At 47.2% G+C, this 17,166-nt stretch overlaps 1 protein-coding gene across 6 annotated transcripts in view; it reads left to right on the top strand.

The window, feature by feature from the left end:
* Positions 1-17,166, top strand: part of LOC121724905 (arf-GAP with coiled-coil, ANK repeat and PH domain-containing protein 2-like) — a 44,763-nt gene that overhangs the window by 20,149 nt on the left and 7,448 nt on the right. For 3 of the 6 annotated variants that reach the window (XM_042111832.1, XM_042111831.1, XM_042111830.1), the window contains exons 9-18: positions 4,665-4,739; positions 7,151-7,162; positions 11,971-12,083; positions 12,353-12,404; positions 13,015-13,115; positions 13,597-13,702; positions 14,010-14,218; positions 14,611-14,680; positions 15,486-15,580; positions 15,931-16,127. In XM_042111832.1, coding sequence (XP_041967766.1) covers positions 4,665-4,739; positions 7,151-7,162; positions 11,971-12,083; positions 12,353-12,404; positions 13,015-13,115; positions 13,597-13,702; positions 14,010-14,218; positions 14,611-14,680; positions 15,486-15,580; positions 15,931-16,127 — 1,030 coding nt within the window. Of the gene's footprint in view, positions 1-4,664; positions 4,740-7,150; positions 7,163-11,970; positions 12,084-12,352; positions 12,405-13,014; positions 13,116-13,596; positions 13,703-14,009; positions 14,219-14,610; positions 14,681-15,485; positions 15,581-15,930; positions 16,128-16,620; positions 16,723-17,166 lie in introns of all 6 variants that reach the window. The other 3 variants (XM_042111828.1, XM_042111827.1, XM_042111829.1) reach the window with 2 other exon arrangements.

Genomic DNA, 17,166 nt, shown 5'->3' with positions numbered 1-17,166 from the left:
TCTGACGACGTCAGAAATGACTCCAGCTTTAGCTGAAAACAACTCTGGAAACACAGACACTAGTAATAAACAGCATTGCCTCTTCTGTGGAATGAAGACATGATGGCAATGGCACAGAGTGTTGAAGGAACACATGGTCTTCATTCCACTTGTTTAAAATGGGGGGGGAGCACTTCCCGTATCTACTTTGTCTTTGTAATGGACTAAAGGCTATTGTGAAGTTGAGCTTTATTATGACCGCCGCGCAGCGAAGCGGCGGTCATATAGGTTTAGTCAGATTTTTTTCTTTTTTTTTTCTTTTTTTTCTTTTTCGCATGCCCAAATTTCCATCAGTGATTCCCGGGACACTGAAAGACCGGGGTACACGAAACTTGGTGGGCATGTAACCCCACATGGATAGCATGGAACCATCGTTTTTCGTTTTGATCTGTAGCCCCCCCGCTGGACTGGACCCCCCGAAAGGAGGGTAGGGCAGACACAGTTTTCTGTGAATATCTCGAAAATCGTAGGGTTTAGGAGGACCATTTTTTTTTTGTATGTTGATCTCAAGGGGCCATGTCAACCCATTCCATAACCACTCATTTCATGTATAGCGCCACCTAGTTAAACACAAAAAAGTAAAAATGAGGTATTGTAATTGAAGGTATCTGTGACCTAACATAGTCAAAACTGCACGAAATTGGAAGTGTAGGATCATTATGACACCCTCTGTATGCATGCCAAGTTTTGTGGAATTCCGTTCATGGGGGGCCACACAATAAATTAATTTATGTTACTATACACCAACTGGCCTGTAGGTGGCCGGAGACAGTTTTCTGTGAATATCTCGAGAACCGTAGGGCCTAGGAGGTCCACCTTTTTTATGTATGTTGGTCTTAAGGGGGCATGTCAACCCATCCCATTACCACTTATTTCATGTATAGCGCCACCTAGTTAAAAATTAAAAAGCAAAAAATTAGGTGTTTTCATCACAATATCTCTGGCTGACAAGGTCAAAACTGCACGAAATTAAAAGTGTAGGATCATTATGACACCCTCCGAATGCATGCCAAGTTTTGTGTACTTTCGTTCATGGGGGGCCTTACAATAAAATAATTTATGTGTACATTTAGTGACGTACACCAACAAGGATTCCCGGGACACTGAAAGACCGGGGTACACAAAACTTGGTGGGCATGTACCCCCACATGGATAGCATGGAACCGTCATTTTTCGTTTTGATCTGTAGCACCCCCGCTGGACTGGACCCCCCGAAAGGAGGGTAGGGCAGACACAGTTCTCTGTGAATATCTTGAGAACTGTAGGGCCTATGATGACCATTTTTTCCGTATGTTTGCCTCCAGGGGTCATGTTAACCCATTCCATGTGCACACATGTGCATAAACAGATACACACGCACACACATACATTTACAGTAATCATACGTATGACACATACTCACACAGTAGACATATGTACGCATGCATGCACATGCACAAACACACATACGCAGGCAAACACACAAGCACGCACATACACACACACACCCACACACACATAAACATAAACTTGTACACGCACACATGCACACAATTCAAGAATTTTTCCCGTCATCTACTTCCTGAATTTTTGGTCATTGATACCCGGGACACCGAACCACCGGGCTACATGAAATTTGGTGGGTATGTAGCCCCACTAGACTTTTACGGAAAAATTTCATTTCGTCCCCGGGGAGCAACACCACATTCTCTGGGGGTATGCCCAGTTTCGTAGAATTTCATCCATGGGGGGGGTCTAAAAAAATTAGGTTATGTGTACATTTAGTGACTGTACACTCATTGGCCTGTAAATGGCAGTGCACACATATACACATGCACACACACAGGCACCCACATACTATCGGTATTAGAACGGCCGATACATAATTACAAATTCAGTAGGATTAAAAGAAAGCCAAAATAAATATTCATCATCATCATGGCTGCATTTTCAGTATTGGCGATAAGTAGTCGTTTGTCCACTAGATGGCGCATCATTGCAGTGAGACGTAATTTTGTTGGAAGTTAAAAGTGGGTTGGAAAAACAATGGACGCTTCCTACAAGGACTGTAATTTACTGCAGCGAACATCTAATAAGGATAGGACGATGTTCACATGAAGTGTAATTCCCATTTCTTCTTGAAGCCGAAATAAATCTGAGGATGTTTATCGGACATGCTTGGTTTTTACTGCAGGTACGTTAATCTTGTAATATCAATAAGGACCTAGGTAATGTTACCGTTAGCGTTGGTTGAGTGATGGAGGCCCATTTGATTGATTGCATTTGTAGAAAACTATAAATGCGGTTATACCAAGCAAATTGATAGCAGCACTGTTTGTATCTTTCGACTGTCATTTATTGCACGTGCTACAAAATCATTCTGTGCAATGGAAGATTTACCAACGTTACACCGGTCTGATACAGTTTTGCCTATACATGCGTGAGACTGAGACGCCTGTTTATTTTGTTTTAAGTGCGTGCAGGGTGTGAGAGGGGAATCGATGTGCTTTGATTACAGCTTGGTAGTTGTAGTCTGTGAAATTAAAAAGCACGTGTGTGTGAAGTATCCAAACAATGACACATTCATTTCATTATGGCTGCTTTAGCAAAACACCTTAAGCTACTGTGTAGTGGGTCCCATTTAGATGTGGCTAGGCCTACTTCATTTGCGCTTTCCTTGACTCATGGAGCTGCGTGAATGTTATTACAACTTTTCGCCACGATATGGCAGTTTAAGTCCGCTTGATACTGTAAGGCGTAAGCCATTGGTTTCCAAAGGAGATTTTATTTGTGTCGCCAGCATAGCCTATTGACAATTTATGTTGTAAATAGGCCTACCTTATAGCCTAATCCTACCTGTAGCTTAGGGAAGCTAACAGCTTTCTATTAGGATCTAGTTTGTTAGTTACCGTTTTGTCATAACTCCCTGATGCATTTTTGCATTTAGAATAGCCAGAGCGTGTATATCTCAATCGGAAAATTAAACAATATCGGGTGCCTATGGACTAGGCTGGGTGAACCCAGCCTGATCTGCCCGCTATTTATTTTTTGATTTCTTAAAAGATTGAGCTTGGTCTGATGAAAGCCAGACTAGCCATGGACCTCAGTTACACAATGCAAGGGAACATGAATCAGCCTATATTTGCACGGACAAAAGCTCTTCAACTTTGGCCCGTTAAAATGTGTATGAACAGTCTAGCGACGCATTTCATCAAGGCCCATTTGGACATGTCAGTTATTTGCACCACTGGTTAGATGTAAAACAGCATTTCGTTTCAGACTACTGTTACTTAATTTGTGCATTAACAATAACGTTTCAGACTACTGTTACTTAATTTGTGCATTGACAATAAAGTATTACATGAACTAAAGATGACTTAAAATCTTATGTAGAAGAAGAAACATTCACAAAAAATCCATCCATCCAAAAATGACCTTTGTTTTTGATAGCTGTTGAAAACGGCATGGAACTGACAGAGATGTTTTTGTTTATAAATACATAAAAAATAAATAAATAAATAACATTATGCTGATACCTTTTGCTTTTCCCAAATACAATGTAGCCTACAGGTGTAAGTGACCTTTCATCAATCCAGTTGCAATGGATGAACTGTGATGAACTGCCCTACTTGTGATTGTTTAGAGATTTTAAAGGTTTTATAACAATGCTACATCTTCTTTGGCTATTCTACAATCTATTCATCTTTTCAGCACCAGTAGGCTACTTTCTGTGCAGCCGCACACACACACTCAGGCATGCCAAACAAGCATACACAAAAGTTTCAAGAGTGGGGGATGGAGTAAAATATGGAGACAAATTGAAGTGTGATTTATTTTCGCGGAACAGATGTACAGGACTGAGCGGCGGTCATATTTTGTACCGCTATGCGGTACATCTAGTTGTTGATTTGGTCTGGGCCGCTTTGGGGAAATGGAATTCTGGAGCGTGTAGAATCCATCTTGTGTCCCGGTTTAATTTCACACACAGTAAAGCTTTGATTGCGCCGTCCATCCTGTGGACAGCCCGCCCCCTGCTGTGCTGGGCCACTGCTTACACTCATGTCATGTTCACTGGCTCTGTCCCCATCAGCCCAGCCAGTGGAGTGGCTGGTCGCATGATTGTCCATGCACATGGTCCTTATGGTCTTGTTCATATTAGACCTGCCTACATTTGCTATATTAATGTGATGTATATTTGGCCTTTTCCAATATAACTGTATTTCTTGTCTAAATGCCATCCCATTCATTTACCTCACTAAAGTGCTAGATTTTAAGTTCAACCATTTCAGCAGCGAACAACTTGAGGCTTATTCTAGTCTGAGTTTCACTTTTGCATTCTTTAGTTTCAGGGAAGTCTGGAGTTAAATGTTAACTAATACAGTTAGCACTGAAGTTCATATTATAGCTGTTGGCTGCATGATGTAACTTGGTTTCAGTAGTGCTTATTATACTATTCAGTAAAAGTGATTATTATATTGTCATTATAATTTATTGGGAAATATTACTGCAAGCACATCCAGTGGCACAAACTGATTCTTAATATGTCCTACTTGACCACTCAGCGTCTCATTCTCACCTTTAGAGCGGTGTCCTTGCCCTACTGTTATCTGTGCCCCATGTTAAAGCCGTCTTTGTGTCTGTTGCAGCTGGACCAGTTGGTGGTGGACGCAGCCAAGGAGAAGAGGGACATGGAGATGAAGCACTCCACCATTCAGCAGAAGGTACACAAGCAGAGATTTACTGGACACATTTACTGGAGTGTGAGAGTGTGTGTGTGTGTGTGTGTGTGTGTGTGTGTGTGTGCGCGCGCGTGTGTGCGTGTGTGTGCGTGTGTGTGTGTGTGTGCGCGTGTGTGTGTGTGTGTGCACTGACTCTAGAGCAGGCTGATTGAGTGGCTGGCAGAAGATAGAACACAGGTTTACTGGCCACACTTAAAACCGTGGGAACAGACGTGCAGATTAAGACACAAAACACACACACACACACACACACACACACACACTGACAGGGCGTGCTGAGAGCCTTGCATGCTTATTATTATGGAGTTACATTTTATAACTTATATTATAACTTAACTGACAGATTGGCCTATGTGGTGTGTGTGTTGTGTTGGTGAGCTGTGGGCTGATGGAGTGAGCGATAGACTGGCATAGTGCCAGCTGGTCCCATGATGGTGCCCGTCTCTCTGAGTCACTCTGTTGTACCTGCACTCATGAGCAAGGCAGCAACCTAGACTGACCTCAGCCAAGCTAGTGCTTTTGAACACACACACACACACACACACAAACAAACACACATTCAAACACACATTCACACACATGTACACACACATGCACACACACACACACATTCACACACACGCATTCACACTCATGTACGCACACACACACACACACACACACACACACACACACACACACACACCATGGTCCTTTAAGTGCGTACCAGGTATGTGTGTAATGTGGCTTTTACTCAGAAAGGCCCCCTGGAGCAGTGGGCACTAAGCAGGAGACCCCCCTCTCCTCTCCCTCTCCCTAACCCAGCAGACCCCCCTCCCCTCTCCCTCTCCCAGTCACACTGAATTGCACCTGTGCGTCCTCATATAGTGCTACTCTTTCATCAACTCTTTCACTCCCTTGTTTACTCACTCTCACTCCCGAGATGATGCTGTCTTGATGGCCAGCAGGCCACGACTCTTCCTCCTCCTTCTCCTCCTCCTCTTCCTCCTCCTCCTCCTTCCTCGCTGTAGTCTCACGGGCTTTGCCCATATTAGACCACCACCACCACCACCACCACCACCTCCACCACCTCCACCATCACCCCCATCGCCCCCATCCAGCACATCTGCTGAAGGCTGCCCTGAGAGGCCGCCCTCCCCTCCCACAGCCACACGCAGCGCTGCAGCCCGCAGCTCCAGCTGTCCCCTCCTTCAGCTCAGCTCAGTATCCACCAGCCTACCCCACCACTCCCCCTCCCCTGGCCTCTGGCCTCTGGCTGCCCCCTGGCTGGGTGAGTGTCCACACGCTGCTGTTCGCCCGGGAGACTGGGCCGGAAGGCAGGTTGTAACGGGATCTGAACCGCGGTCATCATCATTTATAATGCATGCACCACACAAACAATAGGCTTGTTTCGCGACTCAACTAAAATAAAAGCTCACTGCGATGAATATCAACTGGGACTCAAGTGCAGACGTGTTGATGGAGTATAAAGTGTGTGTGTAGACTGTCCCTCTGGCTAAGCCTAACCCCGAGTGTGTGTGGTGCTGCTGCTGTAGTTCTTGCTGGAGTGGGTTCTGAAGCACACAGAAGAGTTGGGTGATGCCCAGGAGTGGGTTCTGAAACACACAGAAGGGTTGGGTGATGCCCAGCCTGGCTTCCTCTTGTGGGCTCTCGTGAAGGCCATGTGCCAAGATGCCATCATCTGATTGGCTCTTAGCGGGAAGCACTCATGCCCCCTTAAAATTCCATGCCTCAACAAAAGCTGGTTTTGCGCAGTCACTTCAAAGATATCAATGAAGCGCGTGTGTGTGTGTGTATTTGTGTATGTTTGTGTGTGTGTAAACACATCTCTGACTGCTTGTGTGTTCAATATGCATACTTACAAGTTTGTACTCTGGGTGTTAATATAAGCATAGATGTATGTGTGTGTGTGTGTTTTGGATGAGAGAGCCTCAGTGTGTGTCAGACTGTCCCAGCTTGCATTCCTAGCAGTGTGCTTGTCTGTGTGTGTGAGCCATCTCTCTCACACTCTCACTCACTCACACACACACACACACACACACACACACACACACACACACACACACAGTGCTGCTGCTGCTGCTGCTGCTGTGTCCTTGAGCGTTTGGAGCGTCAGATCTGCCTTAGATCAGACACACCCCCTTCCATTCCAACCCCCCCCAACCTTCAGCAGAATGCTATTTTTAAGTTGTCTCCCTCTCTCTCCCGCTCTCTCCCCTCCCTCCTTTTCCCTCTGTCCCTCCCTCTCTCTTTCTCTCTATCTCCCTCCCTCCCTCCTTCTCTCAATCATTTCCCTCTCCTCCACTCTGTCCCTCTCTCCGTCTCCCCCTCTCCTCCTGGATGTATCAGCACTTCTAACCTGACCATTCTTCTTTTCTCTGCACTCTTCCAAGGCTGCTCTGCAGGTAAGCCTTATTTTCACTCTCCTCTTTCTCCCCCTCTCTCTCTCCCTCCTCATCCCACCCTCTGTGTCCTGCCATCAGGAGGACTACAGACACACAGCCCGCTCCTCTCTCGTGGATCAGCAGTAGGCTGTGGGAACTTGATGCTAATCACCCCGGCAGTGAGGATAATGCTGTGCATAGCAGTTGACAAAGGATGTTGCTGACATTGTGTTTAGAGTTGACATGCGTATTTGTGTGGCGCAGGGACATCTCTTATGGTCAGTATCCATGGGCACATTTAAGTGAAATACATGGTCTGCAGCGGACAGCTTAGCACAGTTCCGTGTTCCGTGATGTGTAGTTGAGACAGGATGCAAGTCTAGTTTGTATGCCTGTGGTATGAGCCAAGATGTTTCTACTCTCTCTATGCGAGTGTGAATGTGCTCCTGAGTTTATAGTGTTTGAAAAATGTTTGTAAGCGGAGATACTTTGTATTGATCATGAAACATGCCTCGGCAAGTTCATTTGGTCTCTAAGTGATCAAACAGCTGAATCCCAAAGGTACATTGTGTACAGTATGTTTGCCTGTATATGTGAGTTTTCTGTTAATAATTAAATAGACACACTGGAGTTCATAGTGCAAAATAGCTGATTTATTAGTGGTCTGTGTGTGTGTGTGTGTGTGTGTGTGTGTGTGTGTGTGTGTGTGTGTGCTGCTTGTCTCAGCTGGAGGGAGCTACAGAGGAGCATAGCAGCAGCATGGCTCCAGTGCAAGGGCCCGCATGAATGTTTAATGTGTGATCAGTCCCCAGAGCCACACACACACACACACACACACACACACTCGCTGCTGCAGCCACAGACAGCTAGTAAACTCATGCACACGCACACGCACACGCACACGCACACACACACACACACTCGCTGCTGCAGCCACTGACGGCTAATAAACTCACACACACACGTACACACACACACACATACACACACACACGTACGCATACACACATTCACATCAACAGCACAATACTACACTCTCATGCGTGTGCATAGACACACACACACTCAGTATCTCTGACTTCCACTCACACACACACACACACACACACACACACACACACACACAAGAGAGGGATACATCTGTGACCTTCATGGAGTTCTGGGGCTTCAGCAGAGGGGAGGAGTCATGCCCGCCCATTGGTGGTGACGCAGATTAGTTACACACACACACACACACCTAGAGGGGAAGGCATGCTTGTCAGGAGGAGTGCAACAGTGTTTTATCAGTGTCTGAGTGGTCAGTAAGATGCTCTGAGGTAGTCTGGGGATAGGAGCCACGATTTGGCACTTATGCACTCACACACACACACACACACACACACACACACACACACATACTTACACATACACACACAATTCACATATTTCCACTTCCACTTACAAACGCATACTTCCTCAAACACACACAACACAAACTCGCACATACTCGCACACAAACAAACAAGGACGTTGGGCAAGCATGAAAATCTTCAGTCGCTTCCACTATGTGTGGTATCTGGTGAGTGTGAGATGCAGACTGTGCTGTGTGTATTTATGGCAGCTACAGCTGAAGACAAGCATCCTTTGTGCATTTCTGAAGTGTGTGTGTGTGTGTCAGGTAGATAGTGAGTATTTTAGTGGTGATGTTGGCATGTGGGGTTTTCTGACTGTGTTTATTTAGGATGGAGACTGCACTGGCATGGGGGTATGCAGGAGTATGTGAGTGTGAGCATTTGCTACAGACAGTGTTTTCATATAGAGATATGTGAGACAGAGAGACAGGCACAGGCAGCTCTATTATCATCTCTGTTATTCAGTGTGTTTAATGTGAAATGGCATAGAGACTCTGTACAATGCAGCTGGAGGCTGGAGAACTACATCTGGAGATAAACAGACAGAGATTGTGTGTGTGTGTGTGTGTGTGTGTGTGTGTGTGTGTGTGTGTACACGTACCAGGCAGAGAAGGTTTTGTCTTTTGTGTAGTGGACAGAGGGACTGTTTTATTATCTGCATTAGTATGCAGAAGAGAGAGTGTGTCTGTGTGTATGTGTGTGTGTTTTTGTGTTTGTATGCGTCGGCGCCTGACTGAGGGCTGCCCGTCTTGTGCTGTGACCCACAGGGTGTGTCAGAGGATGACTCGGTTGACGGCCGCGTCTTTTGCGCGTGGAGGTCCACTACCGTACGTACTGAAGTGGTGCTATCCTCCCTTCCGCCCGCCATCTCTCTCTCTCTCTCACTCACTCATCGCCTCTCCCTGACATGGCCGTGCCCGTCTGTTGCATCCCTGTGTTTTGTTTGCTGAGCAGCATTGCCATTTGTGTCTGGTTGTTTCTGACAGCATCCACCAACATTATTATCGTCACCTCCTGTGGTACGATGTCACATGACATGAGTGGTTGGGGCAGGCTGGTGTGCATCATGGCCAGAAAGTTAGTTCTGCAAACTTGTGTTTGCTTGTTATGTCTGGTCGCTCCCATGCACAACTCATTCACGGGTCGTGCGTGCAACCAAACACTGCCGGGGTTAAGTTTCTCTCTCCATTGCGTAGCGCTTGTATGTGATCCTCTGCCATCCACACCACGTCTAGTGGCGGATGTGTCTTGCGGACGGTGCTTACCAAAAAGAATAGGTTGTTGCAACCACTTCACCATGGAACAGGAATGCTGAGGCCCAAGAGCTACATGCACTCTTGATTCCACGCTCGATCCCTTATGACCCTAGCTAATCCCATTCTGCATGGCTGGGAGGAACCAAGGCAAGAGGAGGTGGTTTAGGACGCAGCGGTCGCATGGCCTTATGGGAAAGTCCTCGGCTGCTGGCTGCGCCGCCTCCACAACTGGCACCAGCAGCTCCGGCTTTGGTCGAGTCCAACTGCCCATAGCCCACATTCTGTCGCCCCCCCCAAAATAAACCGGGGCTCGGGCAGCCAGGGAAAATGTGTCATGGTGCGGAGGAGCTGCTGAGAGCTGGTGTCCAGGCAGTGGCACGCTCTCCGGTTACAGGAAGCCAGAAACCCAATCCTCCAGGCCAGCCTGGCCATGCCAGCGCTGTAAGTACGGGCTTAGTGCAGCCTGAGGCCACAGGCCAACACAAACACAGCCCATCTGACCTGCGCATGCCACTCTCCATACAACAGTTTGCGTCAAATTCAATTGTCCTTCAAGATTTGTGTCATCGATCTATTTAAATGCATTACATTTACATCTAGCTGTCAAACATCAAACTTTATCCAGTGACCATACACTATTTTCTTCTTTTGAGTATGATCAGATGCGTAGTGTTTTTGGTGGGTTCAAAAGGAGGCCCTGACTCATTTGGCATGGCTGTTTATTAATAGCCAGACACGCGCAGTATTGTACAGTAGAGGAATTGAAACTGTGGCTGTAGGAAGTGAAGCCTCTTTATTTTCTCTGGATGCTCTCTTTCATAGGTATCCGCCGCATTATTGATGTTTCATTAGGTGAACACAATGCCAGAGTCGAGTCCTGTGTGTAGGCCTGTGATGGCCACTGCCTGATGGGTCACTGCTGCCATACGACTCTCCAGCACCATACGCTCAAATACCGAAATACCAGCTCCAGCCAGGAGCCAAAGGGACGTGTGTGCTCAGATTCCTCACGTTTTTCGGGGGGGGCGTAAGCTGAGACTCTGATGCAACCCCGGTGTCGGGTGTCTATAAAACAGGAGCCGGAGAGGTGTGTGGAAACATGTTGAGGGAGAGAATGAGCTCACCCAAGCGCAGGATCAGGTGGTGGTGGAGTTGCCATCGCAACACGCCGGCCCACACGTGCCATGAAGCAGCATCTCAGGGAAGCTTTCAGATCTATCTGTAGGCAGGCGCCATAGACTGGTACTGGCCAGCTTCAGCCCACACCCACAGGAAGTGATGCGGGCAGGGAAGTCTGGTGCGTGGCCAGAATGTCCATCAGGGCCTGGGTTCTGTTTCATTCACTGGCCCAAGTCACTGCTGGGCTGCCCACACATGCCTGGCACGGGCAGCAGTTACCCATGGCTACCCATGGTGTAGAAACGCCTCCATCCATCTACCCTGCATCTTCATCTCTCCTCATCGATCTCTCTGGCTGTACTTTAGACACATAAGGGCGGTTTAACCTAGTCCTAGTCTAGAAGAACATTCCAGTGTAAAATCTCCATTGGAAAAGAAAGCTTAATCCATGTATGGGAAGTTGACTGATTAAGTATGATCCATCCATTCTAAATAAGTGCCTGTCACTACCACTGAGAGAAGCTGTACACTCATAGTGTGTACTGGACTGTTAAAACATGCTCTGCTACTCAGACATTGGTTTGGACCACTTTTATTAGTTTACTTACGGTCAAGATTGCTCAAGACAAGCTATAAGGGGACCTAGTCTTACTCATCACCTCTTCCTGGCCACAAGTTCAGGATTAGAGACTAGACTACAATTAGGAGGATTTGCAGGAATTACAACGTCATGGTTGGATTGTGAAGTTTATAGTTTTACAAGGAAGTGTGTTTTACTCAAGGAAAGAATCACACCAGAATGAACTGTGTATATAAGATGCTAATCCGTGTGCAAGATCCCCTGAAAACTGTATTTATTTGTTGTCTTCCTCTTGTATTTATATCCAGTCATTTACTGGATACGAGTTGACATGCAATACATTGTACACAGTAGAGAAGGTATGTTTGGCCTGTTAGGTATTGGAATCCATGCCCTGCCATTGTTAGCTCTGTGCTGTTGGCTCTGCTAGGCTGTCGTGCTGGTGGGCCCTCTCTTATGACTCCTTCTGCTTGTGACTCGTAGGACTTTTCGAATGACGACACCAAACTGGAGTACAATGTGGATGCCGAGAATGGAATCGCTATGGAGGGCTATCTGTTCAAGAGGGCCAGTAATGCCTTCAAAACATGGAACAGGTGAGCAACAAAAGGCTAACGAGCTTCATACACAGGATTCCAGTAAAGATGTGTGTGATGACTTACTGTGTGAAAGCCAAGACCAAAAGGACTGGGGAAAAAACACATTTGTTAAATGTACCTCATAGTATTTATAGTGGTAAATTCAGATGTAACAGTCAGTTGAAGCTTTATACACCAATGGGAGACAGTCTGTGGTAGCTCTGTGTCACCAATTGAAAGATATTCCGGGAAGTTTGCCTCACTGACTTACTCTTCCTCTCTTTCAGGAGATGGTTCTCGATTCAAAACAATCAGCTAGTGTACCAGAAGAAATTTAAGGTAGGTCAGACTTGTTATTGCTGTCCAAAGTAAAATATAGATGTGCAGATCCAACTAAAATATTCCCCCTGCATATTTAATGGAAGGAGACACCCAAGAGTAGTTTTTCAGTGTTTTTCTTTTTTGGTAACAGTTAACGGTGAAGTTAACGTTCCATGAATAGCAGCACCAGGAGGGAGTCCCACAGGGCTCCAGCTCTGCAAGAGACTGGGTCTGGGTTTGGGGAAAGGCTGGCTGTTCTGTTGTGGATGCATTTCTGGCAAATGAATATATATATATATATATATATATATATATATATATATATATATATATATATATATATATATAGTAAAAAAAATATATCGTATACTAAGAGGAAGAATGGTCCTTAATCAGTGATATGATGTTATGGCAGCACTGTGTGTCCTGCTGACAGCTTACTATTGAATTCAGATAAATCACAGCCATATATTAAGGCTCTTTTATGGGGTACAACTGCAAAAAACTGAACATATCAGATCTTCTACTCAAATTTCAAAGTGGTCTTAAATGCTATGTAGCCACATACATTTGGTTGTGTGAACCTTGTCTTTGCGGTTGACCGTTGGTGTGCGTTTGCGTTTGCCAGGACAACCCCACGGTGGTGGTGGAGGACCTGAGGCTGTGCACGGTGAAGCACTGCGAGGACATCGAGCGGCGCTTCTGCTTTGAGGTGGTGTCCCCCACTAAGTGAGTCACAGTTCAAAAGGGGCATTTCTTTAGGAGAGTCACGAGAGTCAGAAACTACCACAGTAGCCACACAGAGCAGTAATGACCACACCTGTTCCTCCAACCACAGCTTCCTCATTCTGTTAGTTTCAGCTCAGTTCAGTTCACCTTATTTAAGCTCCCCAGGTATCAGAGAAGCATGGCCTACTGTATGTCTTTATAGTCTGGAGGGATTGAGCAGAGCAAACATGTGAATTTGTTAATTCTGTTATTTTTTAAAAATATATATATAATTGATTAAAAGTACATATGTCTTTGCATGCTGGCACTTATGGCTTCAGGTTTAGGGTTGCCTTTCTGCCTGAAGTGGTCCTCTGAAGTTATAGCCGCAAACAAAATAGTTCTTTCTGCACAGTGGGCACTGAAGTGGGGGAGGTCACCAGGTACAGTAAGGGCTCCGTCGCTCCGACGACACTCTGACTGATTTCCACTTCTCTCCCAGGAGCTGCATGATGCAGGCGGACTCTGAGAAACTGCGGCAAGCCTGGATCAAAGCCGTCCAGAATAGCATCGCCACAGCCTTCAGGGAGAAGGGAGATGACGGCGAGGTGAGAGAGAGGAAAGCAATTAGTCATGATCACTCGACCACCATTTAAAAATGGAAATGAATAATGGCATTTGGGACAGTATGCTCATAGTATAAATGATGGCTTGGCTGGGTAATGGATGTTTCCATCATCCTGGTACAGTTGATCTGCTGGCGTGTGTGTGTGTGTGTGTGTGTGTGTGTGTGTGTGTGTGTGTGTGTGTGTGTGTGTGTGTGTGTGTGTGTGTGTGTGTGTGTGTGTGTGTGTGTGTGTGTGTGTGTGTGTGTGTGTGTGTGTGTAATTGTCCTCTCTCTTGGCGTTGTCGCAGAAGCTGGACAGGAAGTCGTCCACGTCTACGGGCAGCCTGGACTCAAGTGGCGAGCCGCGGGAGAAGAGCCTGAAGGGGGACAGCGCTCTGCAGAAGGTCATGGCCATCGCCGGGAACACGGCCTGCTGCGACTGCGGCCAGCCTGACCCCCGCTGGGCCAGCATCAACCTGGGCATCACGCTCTGCATACAGTGCTCCGGCATACACAGGTGTGTGTGTGAGAGATAGATAGAGAGGTGTATGATGTGTGTTTATGGGAGTTTGTGTGTGTGTGTGTTCTAGTCACAGGAAAGCAGATGGGCTCTCTATATTTTGATATTATAACTGTCCCCTGCTGTGTCTTAAGCCATTTTGATCTCCGAGTCCCAAAATAAACCCAACCATACACTGCTGTGCCAGCAGCTCCGTCACTGATTCCATTTGATGAATCCACTTCAGACTTCAGACACCAGCTGAACACATTTAATGATGCGGAATGCTGTTGGATCAGGTGTGCTGTATGTGTCATCTAGTGATGGTAACCTTGAGAAGACGGCATTCTTGTTTGAGTAAGCCTCTGATGGCCTTTCTTTCCTCTTTCTCTCTCTCTCCTCCCTTTTAGGAGTCTGGGAGTGCACTTCTCCAAGGTCAGATCCCTCACCCTGGACTCATGGGAGCCAGAGCTACTGAAGGTGAGGGGACGGAATGGAGGGAGGGAGGGATGGAGGAAGAGATGTAGGGAGGAAGAGGAGCGCAGGAATGACAGATGGGATGGAGGAGGGAGAGAGAATCGCTTTCCATGCACCTGTCCATGAATCTGTCCATCCAGTCAGCCCAATCCCTCAGAGAGCCTTCTAAATCAAGCAACACACACAGACACACACACACACAGACACACACACACACAGACACACACACACACAGACACACACACACACAGACACACACACACACAGACACACACACACACAGACACACACACACACAGACACACACACACAGACACACAGACACACACACAGACACACACACAGACACACACACAGACACACACACAGACACACACACAGACACACACACAGACACACACACACTATTGGCTCATTACAATTTCCCCAGAGCTGTCCTGTGCACAAGGGCACTTGGTAAAGCTTAGGAGGATTCTGTCCCTTGTGTCTGAGGATCATTAATATTCCCATTTAATTACCTGTGGCTGCTCGCTCTCGTCCTTTACAATGTAACTCAAGATCACAGCCATTTCCATGAGCCCTTGAAAGTAATCAAGGTGATGTTAGTGCTAAGGGTAGGGGTCATTCACAGTGCAAGCAGCTGCTTTTGTCAGCAGAACTCCACTGCTCTTATTTAAACTCAACTGTGGTAACAGCTTTTTCAGATGACTGATATTGGTGTGTGTGTGTGTGTGTGTGTGTGTGTGTGTGTGTGTGTGTGTGTGTGTGTGTGTGTGTGTGTGTGTGTGTGTGTGTGTGCGCGCCGCAGTTGATGTGTGAATTGGGGAACGGAGTCATCAATCAGATCTATGAGGCTCGGCGAGAGGAGTTGGGAGCCAGGAAACCGCACCCTGGAGACCCCAGGTACTGTCCAGCCCCTCTAGACCCCCTCTAGGAGTGTCCCACTCTGGCCACCGTAGAAAGCAACACACACAAACCCAAACACTACAGCCAGTCAGCAACATGAACTTTCTGCATGAGATTTCCTCATTAACACTGACAAGCCAGACAGTCATTAAGAGATAATGAGAGTCTGGGGAGACCCTCTTCCTCATTTGCTTTATCAGTGGTTTGAAATGTGATGGGATCATAGTCCTCGCACAGTGGCCTTCTATGTGTTCTTCTGCTTCATGTAGGAGAACGCTGTGCAGTTGTTTTCATTTGGCTGTGAGATCAGACACAACTGTTATAGACATCTCTGGTGCCCCCTGCAGGCATGAGGTGGAAGCATACATCAAGGCCAAGTATGTGGACCGGCGGTTTGTGCGGTGTCCGTCGGACGACGAGCTGAAGCTGAAGGTGGTGAGCCTGAGCAAGCAGGAGAAGCGTCTGAGCAGCAGCAGCTCTGAGCTGGCCCCCCCGCGAGCGCCGCCCCCCACCCCCAAACAGAGGCCCGCGTCCGGGGCATCAGGTGAGATACCCCTCCTCGCATATCGCCACTCTCGTTGTGTTAGGGAGAGGAGACCTGTGTTGGAGAGAGCACCAGGAAGTGTTTCTGCACTGTTGGCACTCTCTACTCTCTCTACCTTTTGCTTTCTCTTCCTCTCTCTCCCCCTCCCTCTATCTCTCTCCCTCCCTCTCTCTCTGTCTCTCTCTCTCCCTCCCTCTCTCTCTCTCTTTCTCTCCATCACTGTCTCTGTGTCAGCTTTGTGAATGAGCTCCTCTCTGTGCGATGGCCCCTTGTCTTCTAGCAGGTGGAATTCTAACAGGCTCTCTGTTTGTCTTTTTCTCGTCTCCCTTGGCTTCCGACCCCTCGTCTGTCTCACTGTTTTTGCTTGACCTGCGTCCGGCGCTGTGCTTCTGGACTAACCTCCTCCTCCTGGCCCTGCCCCCACCCCCACCCCACCCCACTTCTCCCTGCTTCCTTGCTGTCTGTGCCCTTTGCCCTCTTGACCTTTGCGTAGCAGCGGCCGGCCTTGAGGAGGTGCGTCGCGAGTCGCTCTTTGGCGCAGACGAGTTAGACTCGCTCTTCTCCTACTTTGATACCTCCTCAAAACTGCGCAGTAGTAAGTAGAGGCCTGACCCGTCCACTCCCATCGCCAGCGCACACCCCACCTCATCCCCATCTGTCACTGGCCCACCTGTGTGTGTGTCTGTGTGTCTGTGTGTCTGTGTGTCTGTGTGTGTGTGTGTGTGTGTGTGTGTGTGTGTGTGTGTGTGTGTGTGTGTGTGTTTCTGTGTCTGTCTCTGTGTGTGTCTGTAAGTGATTAAGAAGTGTATGTCTGTGTTGGGTGTATGTGTGTCTTTGAGTGAGTAAGAAGTGTGTGTGTATGTGTGTGTGTGTGTGTGTGTGTGTGTGTATGTCTCTGTCTCTGTGTGTGTGTGTGTCTGTAAGTGAGTAAGGTGTGTGTGTGTGCGTGGTTCACTACAGTATCCTCAACCTTCCTCCACAGTGTGAACACCTTTGACCATGTGGTGTTTGCATCCTCATAGTGGGTTGTGCCATCTTC

This window comes from Alosa sapidissima, chromosome 12 (assembly GCF_018492685.1).
Source record: "Alosa sapidissima isolate fAloSap1 chromosome 12, fAloSap1.pri, whole genome shotgun sequence".
Classification (NCBI taxonomy): Eukaryota; Metazoa; Chordata; class Actinopteri; order Clupeiformes; family Clupeidae; genus Alosa; species Alosa sapidissima.
This window is presented reverse-complemented; position numbering and strand designations above follow the sequence as displayed.